This window comes from Labeo rohita, chromosome 10 (genome assembly GCF_022985175.1).
Source record: "Labeo rohita strain BAU-BD-2019 chromosome 10, IGBB_LRoh.1.0, whole genome shotgun sequence".
Taxonomy (NCBI): Eukaryota; Metazoa; Chordata; class Actinopteri; order Cypriniformes; family Cyprinidae; genus Labeo; species Labeo rohita.
The window spans coordinates 26,615,507-26,638,757 of record NC_066878.1 but is presented as its reverse complement, the minus strand read 5'-3'; the positions used below and the strand labels follow the sequence as shown (position 1 = coordinate 26,638,757).

At 43.4% G+C, this 23,251-nt stretch overlaps 2 protein-coding genes and 1 pseudogene across 2 annotated transcripts in view; all 3 read right to left on the bottom strand.

Annotated features, from left to right (window-relative positions):
• The window catches only part of LOC127171563 (C3a anaphylatoxin chemotactic receptor), a 45,239-nt gene extending 35,734 nt beyond the window's left edge, over positions 1-9,505 (bottom strand). Inside the window, exons 1-3 of the mRNA XM_051120290.1 lie at positions 9,139-9,505; positions 8,553-8,719; positions 7,974-8,347 (exon numbers count right to left, since the gene is read on the bottom strand). Of these exons, the coding sequence (XP_050976247.1) occupies positions 7,974-8,312 (339 nt within the window). The 5' untranslated portion in view covers positions 8,313-8,347; positions 8,553-8,719; positions 9,139-9,505. The remainder of the gene's footprint in view (positions 1-7,973; positions 8,348-8,552; positions 8,720-9,138) is intronic.
• Positions 7,226-23,251, bottom strand: part of LOC127171566 (C3a anaphylatoxin chemotactic receptor-like) — a 144,182-nt gene continuing 128,156 nt past the window's right edge. Inside the window, 1 exon segment of the mRNA XM_051120292.1 lies at positions 7,226-7,359. The gene's annotated coding sequence lies outside the window, so the exon portion shown is untranslated.
• On the bottom strand, positions 21,666-22,518 carry LOC127171782 (C3a anaphylatoxin chemotactic receptor-like; annotated as a pseudogene).

Below are 23,251 nucleotides of genomic sequence, written 5' to 3'. Positions count from 1 at the left end.
CATAATGAAGAGGAAAATCTTGCACATGATGGATCCATAAGGCCATTGATAACCAAAAGTTCTCCTGGTCACATAGTCCAGAGTGGAGAGGCAACACAAGAGATCAGCAATTGCTAGATTGAGAAACCCAACTGTATTAACGGTCCTCCTCATCTTTAATCCAGCAACATACACAACAAATGTGTTTCCAGGAACACCGAGGATCAAGGTCAGGAAGTAGAAGACCAAAGAACTTACTTATTTTTGAATATTCCAAAATATAATAATAATCCTCCATTGTTGTGACTGAGCTGAAGTGCCTGGTTTATCCTGCTAATATCACACATTATCAGTGTAAAATTATAAATCATATTTAAAGTGTTGTGTTATATAAGAAACTTGACGAATAAATGAATATATGATTAAAGCATTTAAATTATCAGCAAAGCTGAATTATGATTACAAATACGTAACTAAATAAATACCATTTAATCATTACTTAAATGTTCAAATAGTCTTTAAAATCATATAAATAACTCTATATTATCAATCATGACTCACGTTGTGATGATTCAATTCACAATTATCCTGGTAAATGTTTTCTTCTTTAATGTTCAAGACTTTATACAACTTCTCCAACTTTATCACTTCATCAGGATCACCAACATTTCAAACATGGTTGAGTTGTGAAACATCATGACCAACTCTAGATAAAGCTGGCTAAGACTTCCCATCACACAAGAGAAATCATTTGGCAAAAAGGGGTATTCCGATAAGACAGGTTAGAGTTCCAAAGGGCAGGCAGCGAAACAGACTGAACGAGAGAACAAGCAGAGAAACAAGGCTCAAACAACTAGATAACTTACAAAGGCTCCGTGCGAAAGTTAAAACAATTCACAATTACTCGGCAAATATCACAAAGAAGTCCGAGGCTTATATACAGTGTCTGATTGGATGCATGTGATCAGCGCAGTGGATGATGGGGAGCATAGTCTGGGTGTGGTGCAACAGTCTGTGTAATGTGAAATGGCAAGGCGACCTCTGGTGGCGAGAGGACTGGCGTAGTATACTTGACAGTATTATTGGTTGTTAGTAATGTAATTTAATTTAAATATTTATGTTAATAATGATTTTATAGTATAGAGAGCTGGACAAGGATAGTTTACATTTGGTGATGACATAAATGATCAGTTCGTTGAGATTTCCTGTATAGTATTGCTGTAACGAAGTGAACGAGACGAGAGGCGAGCGGATCCATATGCAAGCTTTTATTTAAAACGCGAGACAAAGACATGGTCGTACAGGCTGGGTCGAGACGGGAGCAGACAGGAATATCAAAGGCAGTGGGAGAGAGTAATCCAATAAACGTGAGCAATAGTCCAAAAGGCAGGCGGCTAGACAGTCCAAACGAGAAACCAGGCGAGAGAACAAAACCAGGAACGAGGAAACTAGGAAACGCTAATAATAACAACAACAGGAAAATACAACCAACCGTGAAGTGCACTAAAAAGGAGCGGGGTTTTTATAGGGCGCCTGATTGGTCACGGGGACTGACGCAATAAGAGCGGTGGAGGATGGGAGATGCAGTCCGAGATGTATAGTGACAGTCAGAGTGCGTAAGTGATGCGAGAGTGACATCTGGTGGTTGGTGGACAGCGGGACACAGACCAGATTCGTGACATAGCCCCCCCCCAAGGAGCGGCTTCCAGACGCTCTAAGGGAACAACAGTCCAGGGGTGCGGTGGGGTGGGAGCAAGACAGGGCGAGGGTTGGAGGGCCAGGTCCATGTGGAGGGCCCAGTGATTGAGGCAGGGCCGACAGAGCAGGTACCCTCCAGGGCGGAGCCGGAGGCGGAGCAGGAGCCCTCCAGGGCAGAGCCGGAGACGCCGGGGCCCTCCAGGGCGGAGCAGGAGGCGCCGGAGTCCTCCAGGACGGAGCCGGAGGCGGATCAGGAGGCGCAGGAGCCCTCCAGGGTGGAGCCGGAGGCGGGACAAGCGACACAAGAGCCCTCCAGGGCGGAGCCGGAGGCAGAGCGTGAGGCGGGCGCCCTCCAGGGTGGAGCAGGAGGCGCAGGAGCCCTCCAGGGCGAAACAGGAGGCGGAGCAGGAGGTGCCGCAGCCCTCCGGGGCGGAACAGGAGGCGGAGCGGCCCTCCGGGGCGGAACAGGAGGTGGAGCAGGAGGCGGAGCAGCCCTCTCGGGTGAAACAGGAATCTGGGTCACGGTCTGGGACCTGGGGAAAGCAGGGACAGTGGAGGCAGACAGAATAGGGGGAGAAGGTGCAGCAGCCCTCCTGGGCGGAACAGGAGGCGGAGCAGGTGCCGCAGCCCTCCGGGGCGGAACAGGAGGCGCCGCAGCCCTCCGGGGCGGAACAGGAGCGCAGCAGCCCCGGGGGCGGAACTGGAACCTGCGTCATGGTCTGGAACCTGGGGAGAACAGGGACAGAGGAGGTAGACAGAATAGGGGAGAAGCAGAGAGCTTGTAAGGGGACGCCACCTCCAAGGGAGGATCCACAGCCGAAGCTGACACCTCAGGAGGTATTGGCGCGGCTTCTCCGACCGAGGGGAGCTCTGGAACAGGCCAGTGACCAGACGGGAGCTCTGGAGCAGGCTTGTGACCAGACGGGAGTTCTGGAGCAGGCTTGTGACCAGACGTGACCTCTGGAGCAGACTTGAGACCAGACGGAAGCTCTAGAGCAGGCTTGTGAGCTGACGTGGCCTCAGGAGCTGACTTGAGACCAGACGGGACCTCTGGAGCAGACTCGAGACCAGACGGGACCTCTGGAGCAGACTCGAGACCAGACGGGGGCTCTGGAGCAGACTTGAGATCAGGCGTGACCTCAGGAGCACAGTGTGCAGCCCACACACACCAAATGGCAACCGCCATAAAGGGAAGAGCAGTGGCGGGTGAAAGGACCTCTTTGATGATGGATCTTGGCGATGTTGGTGCCGCTGAGATGTTCACTGCCCTCACTGACCCCTGTGGTGGGTCCAGCATACTGACCATCATAGTAGGCTGTGAACTTGGGATATCAGACGAGGCATGGCACTGCTCTGGAAGGTCAGACGAGACGTGACTTGGCTCTGGACGAATAGACGAGACCTGACGAGGCACTGGGAGGTCTGATGAAACATGGAGAGGCTCTGGACCGTCAGGTGGGACGTGACTTGACTCAGAGCGGTCAGACGAGACATGGCGAGGTTCTAGACAGATAGACGAGATGTGACGGGGCTCTGGAGGGTCAGACGAGGCGTGACTTGACTCTGAGCGGTCAGACGAGGCGTGACTTGACTCTGAGCGGTCGGACGAGGCGTGACTTGAGTCTGGGCGGTCGGACGAGACGTGACTTGAGTCTGGGCGCCCAGACGAGACGTGACTTGAGTCTGGGCGGTCGGACGAGACGTGACTTGAGTCTGGAACAGCAGCAATAACTTCATTTGGCACATGAATATCAGCTGTGGTTTGACTTAGTTTGTGGAGATTGGCCGTGACTTCACTTGATTTGTGAAGCTCAGTAGTCAGCTGACTTGACTCTTGGAGATCAGCGGTGACTTGACTTGGCTCATGGAGATCAGCGGTGTCTTGAACTGGCTTGTGAAGAGCAATGACTTTACTTGACTCAGTAACCACGGCCCTGACGTTGCCTGACGCAGGAACGATCGCCTTGACGTTGCTGGATTTGGAAGCTTGACTGGACTTGGAAACTTGACTGGACTTGGAAGCTACAGCCGTAGCCTCACTTGACTCTGGAGCAGTGGCTGAAGCTTGACTTGGCTCTGGAACGACAGCAGCAGCTTGGCCTGGTTCATGGAGATCCGTTGTAACGGGACTTGGCTCCTGAATAACATGGCTTGACTCAGGAACAACAGCTGTAATGTGACTTGACTCGTGGGGAACAGCTGTGACCTGGCTTGACTCGAGGGGCACAGCCGTGACCTGGCTTGACTCTGTGTCTTGACTTGATTCGGGGGTAGCCGCCGTGGCATTAAGGAGCACCATTTTAGCCGCCCTTACAGTCACTAGAGGAGTGTCCAGCACGTGGGCCATCATGATAGGCTGTGATCTTGAAATGTCGAATGAGACCTGGCGAGGCTCGGGGCCTTCAGGCAGGACGTAACTCGACTCAGGGACCAGGACTGTGACTTTGCTTGACTCAGGAACCACTTCAGGAGGTGCGGCCATGAGGGGTGTAGAACCAGGAGCAGAAAACATGACGTGAACAGGCTGTGGCTTGACGGAGATGTCCTGAGCAGGCTGTGGTTTGGCTGACGTGGCTTTAGCGGGCGCTGGCTTGACAGACGTGGCGTTAGCGGGCGCTGGCTTAGCGGCCATCCTTGCGACAGACTCTGGTGTGGCAGCCATCTTGTGCAGTGGCTCTGGCGGGGCAGCCATCTTGTGCAGTGGCTCAGGAAAGATGGCTGTAACTTGACTTGCCTTAGGAGGAGCAGCTCTGACTTGACTTGATGTAGAAACAGGAGCTGTAATCTTGCTTGACTTGGAGACTTGACTTAACTCGAGAAATGCAGCTGTAAATTGACTTAAATTGGAAACTTGACTTGACTCAGGAAATGTAACTGCAACTTTAAATGGCTCTTGTATGGCGGCTGTGACGTGACAGAGCTCTGTTCTCGCCGCCATCTTGTGTACGGGCTCCGTCGTCGCCGCCCTTGTGTGGACGCGCTCCGACGCGGCCGCCATTTTGTGAACGGGCACCGCTGTCGCCGCTATCGCGTTAACGCGCTCCGTCGCGGCCGCCATCTTGTGCGCGGGCTGTGCTGACGCCGCCATCGCTCGAGCACGCTCTGTTACGGCCGCCATTTCACGAGCGATCCAGGCAGAAAACCTGTTTGTGGCGTCGTGATCCGGCGTTACCGCCAATCTGCGAGAGGGTTGCGCGGCTGATCTGTCTGCGTTGTCGCGTACCTCCTTCGCGACCCCCACAGTACACGATGAGCCCACACACAAAAACGCAAAGTTCATAAAAGCCACTAGCGAAGAGCGCGGACCCTCGCGTCTCAGCCTCGCTCTTAGTGGCTCATTGACGCCATCAGCAAACAGTTCAATAATAATGCAGTCCGGGAGGGTAGAGTAGTTAGTAATGGCCAAAAACTCACGGATGTATTGTTCGAGTGTACGTTGTCCTTGCTTGATCCTTGCTAAGATCAGGTCTGTGTCCATGTCGAAAGATTGTCCGGGTGAAAAGCTGCTGGATCCTGTAGTGACGGTTGGTTCTGTAACGAAGTGAACGAGACGAGAGGCGAGCGGATCCATATGCAAGCTTTTATTTAAAACGCGAGACAAAGACATGGTCGTACAGGCTGGGTCGAGACGGGAGCAGACAGGAATATCAAAGGCAGTGGGAGAGAGTAATCCAATAAACGTGAGCAATAGTCCAAAAGGCAGGCGGCTAGACAGTCCAAACGAGAAACCAGGCGAGAGAACAAAACCAGGAACGAGGAAACTAGGAAACGCTAATAATAACAACAACAGGAAAATACAACCAACCGTGAAGTGCACTAAAAGGAGCGGGGTTTTTATAGGGCGCCTGATTGGTCACGGGGACTGACGCAATAAGAGCGGTGGAGGATGGGAGATGCAGTCCGAGATGTATAGTGACAGTCAGAGTGCGTAAGTGATGCGAGAGTGACATCTGGTGGTTGGTGGACAGCGGGACACAGACCAGATTCGTGACAATTGCTTTATATGTACATGTATAACAGTTTTTACAATGTTATTAAATTTGCCAAGTTTCATTTTGAATTTTTTTATTCTTTATGCAAAATAGTTGTTGGTGGTTTGAGATTTGAACCCGGGAACAAGCTTGTTGTAGTCCCTACCAGCCCAAAAAGCTAATTCTGTTAAAGAAAAGATCTTTCTTTGCATTGAACTTTGAGCGTCGTAACTTTGCAGATGTTGCTTTTGCTCAAACAGCATCGTTACACACTAAAGGTAAAATAGGGTTTTTTCCAAATCAAAAGATCACTTGAATGCTGTCACAAGCGTTGTGTGCGTGAATGAGGAGTAGGGACGAGGAGATCAGGAACATACACCTTTATTATATAATCCACACTAGGAACAGGAACGAACAGGAACAGCAGGGAACCCACACGCAAACATAACGCAAACATAACGCAAACATAACGCAAAAGACTTCAAAACATGGAGTGACTTACAAGAACCGACAACCAAACGGGGAACAGAACCAAACTTAAATAACCAGGCTAATCAGAGGGAGACAGGTGTGAATGATTACACAATGACATCATGACTGAAAACGGAACAGGAAAGACCAAATAAGGGCATACACAGGGAAAAACCAAAGAAGGGGTGTGACAAATGCTAAATAATCATAAATCAGTAATTCTAAATTTAAACATACACTCATCAAATCTTTAGCTATAACATCTTTTTGAGATGATATGCTCTGCAGGACTGTGATATGTGCCATAAAAATAGAGAATGGAATAGAGTGATCACACCCTGCTACATGTATTAAAGTGGAAATGACTGAGATAAGGTTTTTCTTCTGGAAAATAGTCAGCAAAACTCACATCTTAAACAGTGACTGTGTCTAGTGTGTCTGTGTCTGAGTCTAGTGTCAAAAGCAGTGACTCAAATTACTTACACTTTGGTGAAATAAAAAGGTCTGAAACCAAATGTCATCTGTCATGTTCACAAAATAAAAAGGGTGACCAGGACCCCAATACGAAGCAACCAACTGAAAAAAAAACTAACCAAATGAGATGACATGAAATATGATTTGGGTTTAAATGGTTTTATTATGCAAGAAGAGAGAGTGATATGAGAGACATTTGAAAGGCTGTGTAAGAAAAGAAAAAGAGACAATGATCAATGATTGACGACACTTGTCATAAATGGTAAAATATTAAGATCTGGATTTACGCCACACACACATACTAATAGTATAACATTCATAGCTGTATATACAGACCTTTGCATTTAAAACCGAATACATAAAAACAGAAATTGAGCATTGTTAATCAGGAATCTCACTGCAACATAAAAAATATATATCTACGTTTTATTGCAGATGTTTTAGAACAAATAATTTTACATGCGCTTAATTCATTTTATACCTTCCTGACAAAGAAGAAACCAGAGTGCACACTTCCTATTGAAAGATGTTTTGCATATCTTAAATTTCAGTTTTTTAAAATAAATATTTTTGTCAAGATACTTCACATGAGTATTTGGTCTAGAAATTACCCTGAGGATAATACAAAAAAAAAAAAAAAATCAAATTAGTCAAATTAATTGCATTGGCTAACAAAATATTAAAAGCAAGTGGAACAAATCTTGTTTGAAACGGCATAGGTTTGGCATAGGAAAATGACCTAACCTTTAAATGAATGAGTTGATATCTTCACTACACTGACTGCATTTGCTGTGGCTGGGTGGTTTGTGACATCTCTGATCCCTCCTCAGAGAAAACTCTTTCAAAAACACGTCTTAGAGAAAGTTTAACATTGCTCTTAAAATTCTGCCCTATGAAAACATACAGAATGGGGTTCAGACAGCTGTTGAAATACGCCAAAGCGATGGTCAGCGGATTCACTGGCACAGCTGCCCAAGAACTTGATTTCTTTCTGTACATTTTTATCAAGAACACTGTGTGATACGGCAACCAGCACAGAAAAAAGGCAGAGATTACAGCCAACATGATGCGAAACGCTCGTCCAGATTGAAAATGACTCCTGCCTAACTTGCGTGCGATGAATCCATAGCATGTTGTGATGCATATGAGAGGAACCAAAAAGCCAAACACAAATCTGATTACGCTTAACTTTCCATACATTTTAAAACTGTCTTCATCAGGCAGATGATACGGGCAGTATGTTGTGTCATTTTCTGTGTAAGTGTCTCTTAACATCATGAAAGGCAGACTAAGAATTGAAGCCAGAATCCAGGCCACTACACAGGACAGTCGTGCAATTAACAGACTGCGATGATTTTGAGCCCAAACCGGTGTGATCACCTGAGTAAACCGATCCAGACTAATCAAGGTCAAAGTGAAAACACTGGCAAACCTGGTGATGAGCATAATAATGGGGAGAATCTTGCACATGATGGATCCATATGGCCACTGAAAATCAAAAGTGCTCCTGGTCACGTAGAAAAGAGCGAAAAGGCAACACAAGAGGTCGGCAATTGCTAGACTGAGAAACCCAACTGTATTAATGGTCCTCTTCATCTTAAATCCAGCAACATACACAACAACTGAATTTCCAGGAATGCCAAGGATCCAGGTCAGGTAGTAGAAGACCAGAGAAATCACCTTCATTGGATAGTCCAAACTATTATAATAATCCTCCATTGCTGTGATTGAGCTGAAATGCCTGGTTTATCCTGCTAATATCACATATTGTCAGTGTAAAATTATAAATCATATTTAAAGTGTTGTGTCAGATAAAAACTTGATGAATAAATTGATATATGATCAATGCATTTCCATTCTATCAAAGCTGAATTATGATTACAAATATGCAACTAAATAAATACTATTTTATCATTACTTGAAAGTACAAAAAGTCTTTAAAAAGTAATTATGACTCACGTTATGTTTCGCTTCAAAATTATCTCGGTAAATGTTTTCTTCTCCAATGTTCAAGACTTTATACCACTTCTCCAACTTTATCATTTCATCAGATTTCATCAACATTTCAAACATGGTTGAGTTGTGAAACATCATGACCAACTCTGTGTAAAGCTGTTTAAGTCTTCCTGTCACACATGGGAATTCATAAATTAAAAAAAAAAAAATAATAATACTTATCTCAGACTAAAAATAGCAATTTAACAAGTAAATAAATGTTGCACTTTTATATACAATTATTTACATCAATTCATAATGTTAATTTATAATAAAATGTATTATTTTTTGCTTGTAATGTAATTTAATTTAATTATGTATTTATATTAATAATTTATTTATAGTATAGAGAGCTTTACATTTTGTGATAATATAAATGATCAGTCAGTTGAGATCTCCTATATAGTGTTGCTTTATATGTATATGTATAACAGTTTTACAATGTTATTAAATTTGCAAAGTTTTATTTTGAGTGCATTTATCCTTTATGCAAAATAGTTGTTGGAAGTTTGAGTTTTTAACCTGGGAACAAACTTCTTGTAGTCCTTACCAGCCGTTTTCTGTAGGCCTTAATAAGCGAATTCTGTAAAAGAAAATATCTCCCTTTGCATTGAACTTTGAGCGCCGTAACTTTTCAGATGTTGCTTATGCTCAAGCAGCAACATGACACACTAACTAAAGTTAAAATAATGTTTTTGTCCAAATTAGAAGACAATTTGAATGTTAAATAATAATAATAATAAAACAGTAATTCTAAATTAAAACATACACTTATCAGATCTTTAGCTATAATATCTTCTTGAGATGATATGCTCTGCAGTCATGTGATATGTGCCAAAAAACAGAGAATGGAATAGAGTGGTGACAACCTGTCACATATTAAAAAGAGGAACATGTTTAAAGTGAAAATGACTGAGATAAGCGTTTTCTTCTGAAAAATAGTCTGCTTATTCTGCTTATTTTTGCATCTGTTCTAATAAAAGTATGCCTATTGTTTGAAGTATTGTTGACGTGACATGGCTTTTTCACTGTCTCGCAAGATAAAAATGAATATAAAACCCAGTAAATCGTTAAACATTTCTTTTTCCTGGAGCTGTTGTTTTAAAAGCTGCAGTGTTATTACGTTTTGGGGGGTTTTTTGAGCCAAATGTCAAAATTGTCCTATGGTGTGACTGTCTCAAGCATGATTCAATAAATTACAACTTTTATAAATTAAAAAGAAAAGCATAAAAAGTTAATAAATACCTCCGGCATAATTGTACAAGTGTCTGTTTTAGTAAATGGCAAGCATTTTTTTCATCCATATATTTTTGAAAGCATAGGAACTTAATATATTTTGTCAGAAATATGATATCTGTGAGGATTTTCAGTCAGGTTTTAGACCATACCATAGTACTGAGACTGCTCTTATTAGAGTTACAAATTATCTACTCTTGTCATCCGATCGTGGTTGTATCTCTCTGTTAGTGCTACTGGATCTTAGTGCTGCGTTTGATACTGTTGACCACAACATTCTCTTGAATAGACTTGAGAATTATGTTGGCATTAGTGGTAGTGCATTGGCATGGTTCAAATCGTATCTATCTGACCGCCATCAATTCGTGGCAGTAAATGAAGAGGTATCATATCGATCACAAGTGCAGTATGGAGTACTGCAAGGCTCAGTACTAGGGCCATTACTCTTTACGCTTTACATGTTACCCTTGGGTGATATCATCAGGAAATATGGTGTTACCTTTCACTGCTATGCTGATGATACCCAGCTCTATATTTCTTCGCGGCCCGGCGAAACGTACCAATTTGAAAAACTAATGGATTGTGTAGTTGAGTTTAAAAATTGGATGACGTAATTTCTTACTGCTAAATTCTGAAAAAACAGAGGTGTTAATTATTGGGCCTAAAACCTCAGCGTGTAATAACCTACAACACTGTCTAATACTTGATGGCTGTTCTGTCAATTCTTCGTCATCAGTTAGGAACCTAGGTGTACTATTTGATGGTAATCTTTCCTTTGAAAACCACATCTCTAGTATTTGCAAAACTGCATTTTTCCATCTCAAAAATATATCTAAACTACGACCTATGCTATCAATGTCAAATGCTGAAACATTAATTCATGCATTTATGACCTCACGGTTAGATTATTGTAATGCTTTATTGGGTGGTTGTTCTGCTCGCTTAATAAACAAACTCCAGCTGGTCCAAAATGCAGCAGCTAGAGTTCTTACTAGAACCAAAAAGTATGATCATATTAGCCCGGTTCTGTCTACACTGCACTGGCTCCCTATTAAACATCGTATAGATTTTAAAATCTTGCTAATTACTTACAAAGCCCTGAATGGTTTAGCTCCTCAGTACCTGAGCGAGCTCCTATCACATTATAGTCCCTCACGTCCGCTGCGTTCTCAAAACTCTGGCAATTTGATAATACCGAGAATATCAAAATCAACCGCGGGCGGGAGATCATTTTCTTATCTAGCGCCCAAACTCTGGAACAATCTACCCTACAATGTTCGGGATGCAGACACACTCTGTCAGTTTAAATCTAGATTAAAGACCCATCTCTTTAACCTTGCTTACACATAACAAATCAACATATTCTTATAATTCAAATCCGTTAAAGGATTGTTAGACTGCACTAATTAGGTCAACCGGAACCGGGAACACTTCCCATAACACCCGATGTACTCAGTGCATCGTCAGAAGAATGGCATCTACGCTAATATTAGTCTGTTTCTCTCTTATTCCGAGGTCACATTAACCACCAGATCCAGTCCGTATCCAGATCAGATGGTCACTGCAGTCCCCCGGATCCAGTCCGAACCCAGCCCAGATGGTGGATCAGCACCTAGAGACGACCTCTACAGCCCTGAATGTCAGCGGAGTCCACATCAACTAGATGAGCCCCAGAGACGGATCCACAGTGAAGACCACATCACCTAGACGGCTGTCAGCACAAGACCACGGGAACTTTGGCCAGAGGAGAACTGGCCCCCCGACTGAGCCTGATTTCTCCCAAGGTTTTTTTCTCCATTTGTCACCGATGGAGTTTTGGTTCCTTGCCGCTGTCGCCTCTGGCTTGCTTAGTTGGGGACATTTTCTCTTAACACAATATTGCATTTTATTTTATTGTTTTTGATTAACTACCTTTACCTAAAAAGTGAGTGTTTACTGTTGCCTTTGGCATTGTTGATGTACTGTTTCCTATTTAATACTGTACAGCCACCTTGTCACATTTCTGTATTGTTAAAGGCGGTATATAAATAAAGGTGACTGTAACGTGGACGCTGAGGCAGAAGTAGAATCCATTTGCAGAAGTTTATTGTAAACAACAGCAAACATACACGTAGAAACCGGCGGAGGGTCAATAACCAGGAAAGCAGTCCAAAAATGTAAAGTAAACCAAGCAGCAGAGTGAATACACAGGCAGTGGGTCGAATACCGTGAAGTCAGTCCTATCCAGCAAACAATCCGACAGGGGTAATCCGTAAACTCAATAATCCAAAGACAAAGCAAGACAGCAACAGGTAATCCAACAAAGTAATACAGAAACGCTCGGTAAGGCAGGTGAAACTGGCAATACTTCGCAAGGTACGAAGCACATGGTCAGTCTTTAAATAGTGACAAACAGGAAGTAGCAGTAGAAGCAGCAGAGGGAGCATGCAGGCAGTCCTGGGGTGAGGGCTCCTTCTGCTGGCTTGGCATTACAGAGACTTGACTTGACTTGACTTGTCTCTGAAAACCATGTCCCCTGGAGTGACACCATACCCTGATTTTTAATCCCCCAATTCCAGAAAAAAACTTTTAATTAGTTGGAGGAACCTATTCATGATCATGTTACTGAAGCCCTCTGTGAAGCTCATGACATGTGCAGATGGTCAACAGTAAAGTGAAAACAATATTATAGCAAAACTAGAAAATGATTAATGACAATATCAGATATTTTGTTGATGTGGCTTTTTTACTGTCCCGCGAGATAAAAATGAATATACTTAATTTTGCCCTTATTTAAAATGCAGTAAATCGTTAAACATTTTTGTCCTACATGGACATGTTGAAAGCTCCAGTGTTACCTTTTTGTCTTTTTTGTTTTGTTTTGTTTTTTTTGAGCGAAATGTCAAAATTGTCTTATGGTGTGACTGTCTCAAGTTCAATAAATTACAACTTCTATAAATTAAAAAGAAAAGCAAACAAAATGTTAATAAATACCTCCAGCGTAACTGTACAAGTGTCTGTTTTAGTAAATGGCAAGCATTTTTTTCATCCATATATTTTTGAAAGCATAGGAACTTGATACATTTTGTCTCTGAAAACCATGTCCTCTGGTGTGACACCATACCCTGATTTTAAATCCCCCAACTTTAATTAGTTGGAGGACCCCATTCATGATCATGTTACTGAAGCCCCCTGTGAAGCTCATGACATGTGCACATGGTCAATTTTTGTCTCAGAATTGTTCAAATATTTAGCTTTTCTGAAACCACTACAAAAGTGTTATGTTTGTTGTCCTTTGGTGTGACACCACTAAATTATATTTTTTTTTAATTAAAAACTGTTATTCAACTACATTATTATGAAAAATTATGCCAATGTGTTTTGCAAACCGCTAATGACTGGTTAGCTCGGAACAGCAACGTCATTAATTGACACAAAAAGCTAAAACGTCCTATGGTGTGACAGATAATGTCCACCGGTGTGATGCCTGTACTGTCACACCACAAGACAAGGTCTCTTTAAGAAGCATTTTAAACAATTAAATAAGATTTCTTTAACTCCTTTTTATTATTTTTGATCATTTTCAGTGTTCAGTGTTAATAATGCAATAATTACATTAATTCAAATATTTTCTGATGTTTTTGCTGTTATAAATGTCATGAAAATAAGTATTAAATGTGAAACAATGAATTGAGGGACAGAAATTAGTGAAAGAGAGAGGAAAACAGAAATTAACAGGGATCCACCATAAGGGAGGAGATCCTGAGAACGAAGCAGAAAGTAATGACGCTTTTGAAAGATTATGTGTAATTTTAGAAAGATGAATTTACATTGTGACTGTGCCCCAGATGCAATCAACAGGAACTGTCTCTGTAAAGGTGTGAACCAAATGGTCCATACGTTTAGAATTACAAAGGAACAGCATTCCTCAGGAACTTCTTGTAGATTACAGGATCCCCAGCAGGGGGTTCTGACAGTATCCATTGTTTCTAGCCATTTGTCTTTAGGTATAAAGTTCTGTCTTAAAGACAGAACTATGGGAGAAGCTATGCAGAAGCTAAGGAGAAGCTATGGAGAACTTTGGAAGAAACTAGGAAGAAGCTTCAGACCCTTACCTGGGATAAGATCTAGAAGACGGCTATGCTACATGACTTTCTTCAATAAATTCTTCTCCCCACAAGAACTCTGGTCAAGCTTACTTATTTTATGTATTAGAGAAATCTAATACATATGGCGAGCCACCCAAACCACTGGTCAGTCAAATACAGCAAAATCTAACACCTTAAAAAGAGTAGCAATATACTTAAAAAATATTCACATCTTTAATTAATATAGTTTGAATATCAATCATATTTACCACAGAACCAACCATTTTTTGTGTGTGTGAATCTATTATTTTTTTAATTGTTAAACAACAAAGCATCACAGCACCAATATAAAGAAAATGAAAATGAAAATGAATTTGCATGACATGTTGATGTGGATTTAAGTTTTTATATTTTATGAGAAGATACATTGTGGAGCAATATTAGAGACATGAAATATTTGGCCACATGATGACAGCACTGGCCACTCAAAATCAAGTATTCCCAAATATCCAAATATCACACTGAATAATGTTTTTGTTCAAATTAAAAGAGCATTTGACTGTCTTTAAAAAGAGAAACATGTTTAAAGTGGAAATGACTGCGATAAGGTTTTTCTTCTGAAAAATAGTCTAATATTCTAAACAGTGACTTTGGATTACCTAGCCCCTTGGATTACGTACACCGCTCGACTCTCACTTGTTTTAAGGATTACTCTTATGTCTTGCTGTCTGTATACCTGTTCACCTATGTTTGACCAAGCCTGAATATGTCCTTTAATAAAAGCTTGCCTTTGGATCTGCCCACTTCACGCATCCTTCACTCCGTTACAGAAACAACAGTAAAGTGAGAACCATATTGTAGCAAAACTATAAAATAATTAAAGGCAATGTCATAAACAGTAAAATATTCAAATTCAGACTGATGCTAGTAACATAGTAATAGTATAGCATTAATAGCTATTCTTAGCAGTATATAGTCTACTGTATATACAGATCTTTGCATTCAAGACAGAATATTCATGTACATGTATTTTTAATCATCATGAGCATTAGACCACAAGCCTGTAGACAACATCCCATCAATAGACACATCATTAACTTCCTCAAAACTTACAGCACCTGCCTACAACTAGCACCAGTATTACAGACTGCAAGCTGCTTTTGAGCTTTCAGTACACAAGAAATTGCTTTGTCATGAACCAGTTCATAACCAGTTAAAATAAAAAAATGCAAAAAAAGTAAGCATTGTAACCAGGAATCTCACAGTAACATAAAACAATATCATGTTTTATTACAAAAGAAACTGAGTTTGAATAAATGAGTTGATGCTTGATGAAAAGTAAAGACTTTACTTAACATTAACCTGCATTATTTTACCTATGAACAGGAGGTTCATACAGTTAAACTGGAGGGCAAAATGCATATAGAACATGTTAAGATTAGTAAATAAATAAATAAATAAATAAATAAATAAAATAAAAAATTATATCTCCATTCCATTATCATTCACTATGAACATTAACTTTATGGCCTTTGAAGTGAAAATATCAACTTCTGGAGCCCTGACTACAGAAAACATGAACTGGGAAAAAAAAAAAAAAAAAATCAGTAGCTTGAATGCAATGCCAAATACATGCATGTAAATAGATGTATATATATATATATATATATATATATATATATATATATATATATATATATATATATATATATATATATATATATATATATATGAGAAAAGGGCAATTCAGTATGTAAATAAATAGGAATGTAGATAACCAGTTGCAAGTGAGTTGTTTATATAGTGCTTTTCACAAGACTTTGTTTCAATGAAGTTTTACACAAACACATAATGTTAATGTTTATAATATCTTAATAGTACATTATAGTCCAAATTTAGCAGTTTAGAGCTGGGCCACAATATACATTGTAAATTGTTTGAGTACAGTCTGCCGTGGGAAAAAAGGAAGTTGTTTGATAGGAAGTTACAGCGGTCAGTTTTCTTAGTAACTGTCAGCAAACATGTCTGTGTCTATAGATGTGGCTTTTGCTTTCAAAGCATTATATCTGAATTGTATGTTTTTAAAGGTGTTTAGCATTGAAATCATTATTCTTACAAATTATACAAATTATGAATGATCTCTACTCAAAAAAATAATAATAATAATAATTAATTACAAGTGAATTGAATGTTTAATGAACATTACAATTATTATACATATAAACTTTCTTATTTTTGCATTTAATGTCTAAAACACTGTTTAAACATAATACACTTTGCTTTTAAGTCCATAACACTGGTTCCCCTTCAGTCGTTCTCTATGACGTTACGTCAATACTGACGTATTTGGGGCCTACTTTGGGGCCCAATCACCTCGAGCTATAAGAAGAAAAGGCCAATGAAATTGGCGAGTGGAATTTGCATGCCAAGCCAGTCCCCCGTACATACAGGTATATAAGATGGCGGCATGCAACCACTCACTCAGATTTCTGCTTCGGAGCTGACTGCTTTGTGAGCTGCTTCTACAAGAAGAAAGAAGATGCCTTCATCACTGCGGGAGTTTTTCGGCTGTGTGGAACATCCTTCCTTGCATTTCCAGCTGGAGAGATCGCCCTGTTGCGCTAACTATGCTAACAATGCTAAAAGTGCTGCGGTCCTCCCCTGGGCAACCAGCCTAAAACAGCAATTTCCTACAGCAAACACGATCGTTGAGAGTGTCTTTTTCAAGACGCATTCCGATCATGAGCTTTTAGGGAGCGATAGTTTCCTTATTCCTCATGACGGTCACAATCGCTGTCTCATAGGTCTGGGATGTAAACAAATGCATTGAGACGGCAGTTGTGAATGGGCTATGCTCACGCGGTGTGGGCATGCCCATTATTAATTATTATAATCTACCCGTTCCGGCTTTGCGGGTCGTTAGACCCCCCGAGACGGCATTGGCTAGAGGCATTGGAAGCCTGAGGTTTATAGTCTGATTACTCCGTCGGTCAGCTCCACGGAGGTCTGGCTACTCTCAGCGTATTGCCGTCGAGTTTCTGAATGTTGATGCCGGTTCGTCCTAGTGCGAGTCCTGCATCTCGTTTAGTGCTCATGAGGAAGTTAAGATGTCTATCGCCGCATCAGTAGTGGGGGCTATCGTCTTCTGAAGTCGGAGACTCTGTGGAGCAGCTCCCCGTGCTGGTGGTTGCTCGGTCAGGGTCCGAGGCTAAGTTGACGGCCATGTTCCCCCGGGCAGCCTGATCGCCGGGCGGGAGGTCGGGCTCTCCACCTTCCCCTGGCCATTCGAAGTCTGACGATCGGTTCCGGTGTCGGATGCGGCTCTTGCTGCGTTCTTCCCTGGTGCCTTTCCTCCCGGATGTTCATGAAGAGCTCAGCTGCGTGTTGGGCTCTTCCCCCCGCAAGGGAGGGGGCGGCTTGAGAACGCGTTCACGTCCTCCAGTGGAGTGTGCGGTTGTGATGCATTCATGCTTGCAAGCGCCACCACCTGGGTGGGCTGTCCGTGTTCTCCCCCGGCCTGTAAGCGTCTGCCAGCTCCGGCTGTACAGCGGTGCTCGCAGCGCTGCAGGCCATGCCGCCCCCACCCTGCACGCTGTGCCCCTCCTGCATTATTTTGGGCATAATTCTAAGTGAAGGTGATTTGAGAACACGTTGATGTGCGCCAGTGGAGTGTGCGACTGCGGTGCATTCGTGCTCGCGAGCGCCGCCACCTGGTGGGTCTGTCCGTGCTTCTCATCTGGCTTGTAAGCGTCTGCTAGCTCCGGCTGTACAGCAGGGCTCACAGCGCTACTGGCCATACCACCTTCGCCTTATGTGCGTGCTCAAGGGAAGTTCTGACTCGAGGTTGAGGCAGGAACTGCATTCGGTGACTAATAGTCTCAGGGCAGTCTCTCAGTCAGGTGATGTTCATTCTATGGCCTAAAAGTGCAAAAAGTGATCCTAGCTGAACCTGGTGATGACACGTGACACTGACAAAGCCCACTTTCTTGGTGTCCGTCTCTCAGGTCAACCTCTTCGACGACACTGTTCAAGACCTATCCCAGCAGTCTTGGGTGGTTCGTTTGCAGCAAAAGAACTTGGAGTGCCCATGGATGGGCCGCGTACTTCGACTGTCTGTCGCCGAAGACGCCCCCCAGTGGCCCCAGCAGGAACTGCTCCACTCCCCTTCGGGGGTGTTGAGCTGGCCACGCCTAGGGGGCGGAGCCTGCCTTGGGTTGCCTTGCATGCTGCAGGGCTTCCTGAAGGCAGACTGCTGAGGGATTAGAGGTTTTGCTCCAGGAATGCCCTTGGGAGAATCAAGGGCGTTCTCTACCGCTGCTGCCTCTGACCTACGGGTCAGCAGGTACCCACCCCTTCAATAAAAGAACAATTTTCTCTATACCCTTGGGTTTTATTAAACATGTTGAGTCTGTTTGTGAGTAACGCAACCCTTCCTCACATCCAGGTTCAACCCACGATCTCGCCGTCTAACTAGGGAGGCAGGACGCGTTCCTTGCACTCTGGCAGAAACAACACGGGATCGTGGATCAGGTAAGCGCTGCCTTAGCAGCTTGGCGCTACTTCGGGACACTCGCTTTCCGGGTTGAGCCATCCAAAAAAAAGCAGCTCGGTGTTAGTTCTACCTAGCCTGTTTGCTAGTCGATTTGGTCAGTCCTTACACCCGAGAAAAGCGGTGGGCTTCACCCTGTCCTGGTTCTGAGTTCCGAATTGGTACCCCTTAAAAACCAGGCTACCATTGGGTTGGTTGATACAGAAACGCATGTCTCTATCCCTCAGCACCAGGACTGAGTTACAGCTTCGACCTGAAGGACGCATACTGTTATGCGATGATTGCCCTGATGCAGATCATTTCTGGCCTGCTTTAGGGGTCAGACATATCAGTATGAGTCTACCCTCAGCCACAGGGACTTCAGGTCAACTGAGAGAGGGATGAGCTCAAAAAAGAACAGCCCTGAGCTCTCTCTTTCCTCGGCATGGAGTACGGTTACCAGTCATGACATGTCAGCTGAGAAAGTTAGTGCTGGACTGCTTGATTAACAGTCACAGGACAGTGATCCCTCTAAATGTTTAGAGGTCTGACGCACATGGCAGCCATAGCCACTTTGTTCGCTCGGCTGTTCCATGCGAGATCGCTGCAGCACAGACTTTTTGACTGGACCGTGAGATGGGCATGGCACTATGACACACTCTGGGTTGGAAACCCCTCAGTGTTGACACCTTCTCAACCACTGGTAAGACCCTGTGTTTCTACAAGCAGGTGTGCTCTTAGACCAGAGGTCAAGCCTCAAGGTGGTTGTCTCGGATATCTCCGTCACAAGCGAGTGCCATCTGCAACGGGCAGGCAGTCTCGGGCTCCTGGGAAGGACCTCGACTGCTGCGACACTAGTCGCTTCGAGTTGCTAGCAGAGCTTTCTCTCCGCCGGTTCCATCCGATGCGGCGAGACAAGCGCGTGCTAGTCCACTGGACGCCTTACCACGGTAGTATACACCTGCCCCTGTGGTGGTCTATGCTCCCGTCGCATATTGCAACTCGCCCGCCATCTCCTCCTCTGGAGTCTTGCGGCTAATATTGCTGCATGCTGTTCATTTTTTGGGGAGTTAAGTTGCAAAAAGTGAGCAACTCTTCCCGAGAACGGCGACTCCAACCCTGGGTTCCGGTTCATCTGGAGTCGATTCAGCGAAGGTCAGGTGAACCTGTTCGCTTCCTGAGTCCTCCTACTGCTGGCCTGTTCCTGACCGAAGGCTCGGCAGGCACGCACTAGCACACAGCTGAACCCGGGGTTTACAAACAGGAGTGAGCTTCCCGGCACAACCCTTCTTCTCAGAACAGCACAATCAGGCACCCGCATCTCTATCTGCGAACTTATACCTTTGGTTTCCAGATGGGACGTGGTAAGACCTCACTGGCCCTCTCGGGCTGTGGTAGACATTATCACTCAAACTAGTGCCCCCTCTATGAGGCAAGCATATGCTTTGAGATGAGGTCTTTTTGTTGTATGGGCTATTCGCCGAGTTAACCCAAGATGCTCGATCAGTGTTGTGCCTCCCTTCTTGCAGCTGGAGCAAAGGATGTTCTCTCCACTGTAGGGCTCATTGTGGCCATCTCGGCATATCGAAAAGAGAAATATGCTGTGGATGGTTCTCCCTAGGAAGGCATCACCTGACCGACAGGTTCTTGAAGGGTGCAGGGGGACAAGTCCCTCTACAGTTGCACCTTATCCCTTCTTTGGGTCTCTCCGTGGCCCCCTTAGGTCTACGGAGCGTCCCCCTTGAGCCGCTTAGATCAGTCGAGCTACAAGTTTGGTCGCTTGACCTTCTCCTGATCACGCTCGCTTCCATGAAGAGGGTGGAGAACCTGCATGCATTTTTCAACAGAAGTGCCTTAAATTGGGACCGGCTATTCTCACGCATTCTGAGATCCTGGTCTGGTAATATGCCCGGGGTTCCCCACCTCTCACCTTCGGGTTCAGGTGGTGGACCTGCTAGCGCTGCCGCCGGAGGCGCCAGACCCGGCTTAGCATTGCTATGTCCTTCGTGCTATTCACGTTATTGGACTGCACCGGAGCATTAGTTGCTCCAAGCAGCTCCTGTTTGCTTACGGGTCAGCAGAAAAACGGGGAATGCTGTCCTCAAGCAGAAGTTGGCCACTGGGTGGAAACTGGGCCTCACCTCGGTTTCTTAGTTCCGAGGTGACCTGTGCCTCCTCGGAGTCGAGTCCTCTCTATGAAGGGTACTCCTCCCAGGCATGGTGCACAGCACTTCTCTACCAAACATCTGGAGCTGCGGGCCGGGCGACACCCTTCAGTGCACAAGATTCTTCTTGCGCTGAGCTGTGTTCTCCCGTGTGTTGCGGGTAACTCAGGTAATTTCAGGAGGACAGCTCGGTGTCGGCATTCCTTACGGATCCGTGCGCTTCTCCCAGTTGTTCCCCTTTGCGAACTCTGGGCCCTCCATTGCCCCGCAGTCTGGATTAGAGCGGAGTTTTCCGGGACTGTGCTCCAACAGGGGGTCTCCTTTGCCCCCTGAAGGTTGTGGCATAATGTCTTAAGCATTCTCCACGGCTATTCACCATGTTTCCCACCTGTAACCCTTGTTCCCTGAAGGAGGGAACGGAGACGTTACATCCTTCCTGCCACAATCCTGAACTGCGCTGAATGCCGGGATGTCTCGGCTCCTCAGCATAAAACCTGAGTGAGTAGTTGCATGCCGCCATCTTATATACCCGTATGTACGGGGGGAGTGGCTTGGCATGCAAATTCCACTCGCCAATTTCATTGGCCTTTTCTTCTTATAGCTCGGAGGTGATTGGGCCCCAAAGTAGGCCCCAAATACGTCAGTATTGACGTAACATCTCCGTTCCCTCCTTCAGGGAACGAGGGTTACAGTTGTAACCGAGACGATATGGATAATGCATATGGATATGGATATGGATAATACATAAGTAAAATAAGTTTCTTCATGACTTCAGTGTAGAAACATACAAAACATACCACACATGCCGTTATTACTGAAATATTACAAACTTTTTCTAAGCTGATAGTAACCAAAAAAAAAAAAAAGATAAAGCAGTGTATTCCATTATGATGAATGTATGCAACACAAATCACTGAAAATATATAAAAATAGAGGAAGAAAAAAACACACAGGACTCATGAATAAGAGTAAGACCACTTGCTGACTTTGACTTGGTGACTTTTGGAAAATATTTAGAATAGTTTTAGAACAGTAACACAAATCGATCAGAAAACTCTGAATAAATGAGTTGATATCTTCACTACACTGACTGCATTTGTATTGACTGGGTGGTTTGTGACATTTGTGTTCCCTCTTCAGAGAAAACTCTTTCAAAAACACGTCTTAGAGAAAGTTTAACATTGCTCTTAAAATCCTGCCCCATGAAAACATACAGAATGGGGTTCAGACAGCTGTTGAAATGCGCCAAAGAGATGGCCAACGGATCCACTGCCACAGCTGCCCCAGAACTTGATTCCTCTCCGTACATTATTACCAAGTCCACTGTGCGATACGGCAACCAGCACAGAAAAAAGACCACGACTACAGCCAACATGATGCAAAACACTCGTCCAGAGTGAAAATGACTCCTGCTTAACTTGCGTGCAATGAATCCATAGTATGTTGAGATGCGTATGAGAGGAACCAAAAACCCAAACACAAATGTGATGATGCTTAACGTTCCATACATTTTAAAACAGTCTTCATCAGGTTGATGATACAGGCAGTCTGTTGTGTCATTTAGTGTGTAAGTGTCTCTTCACATCATGAAAGACAGACGAAACTGAAGCCAGAATCCAGGCCGCTACACAGGACAGTCGTGCAATTAACAGACTGCGATGATTTTGAGCCCAAACCGGTGTGATCACCTGAGTAAACTGATCCAGACTAATCAAGGTCAAGGTCACACTGGCAAACATGGTGATGAGCAAAATGAAGGGGAGAATCTTGCACATGATGGATCCATATGGCCATTGATAACCAAAAGAACTCTCAGTCACATAGTAAAGAGTGGAGAGGCAACACATGAGATCAGCAATCGCTAGATTGAGAAACCCAGCTGTTTTAACGGTCCTCTTCATCTTCAATCCAGCAACATATATCACAGCAACATATATCACATATTATCAGTGAAAAACCATGAATCATATTTAAAGTGTTGTGTTATATAAGAAACTTGACGAATAAATGAATATATAATTAATGCATTTAAATTATCAGCAAAGCTGAATTATGATAACAAATATGCAACTAAATAAATACTATTTTAGCATTACTTAAATGTACAAATAGTCTTTAAAATCATATAAATAACTCTATATAAGCAATCATGACTCACGTTGTGATGATTCAGTTCACAATTATCCTGGTTTTCTTCTCTAATGTTCAAGACTTTATACCACTTCTTCAATTTTATCACTTCATCAGGATCACCAACACTTCAAACATGGTTAAGTTGTGAAATATCTTGACCAACTCTAGATAAAGCTGGCTAAGACTTCCCGACACACAAGGGAAATCATAAATTGAAAAATACTGATGTCAGCTTAAAAATAGCAACTGGAAAAATGTAAATAAATGTTGCATTTATATATACACAATTGTTTACAGCATTTATAATGTTAATATAATGTATAATATAATATATTATTGTTTGTTTGTAATTTAATTTAATTTATGTATTTATATTAATAATGTATTTATAGTATAGTGTCAGGTGTGTAGCAGGCAGGTAGGCAGATGACGAATGGAGAATGTTTTAAGTAAAATGATTTTAATAATAATGGAAAAACCAGGCAGACAGGGCAAACACACAACTAATATAGACTGAGAACGGACAAAGAAAGA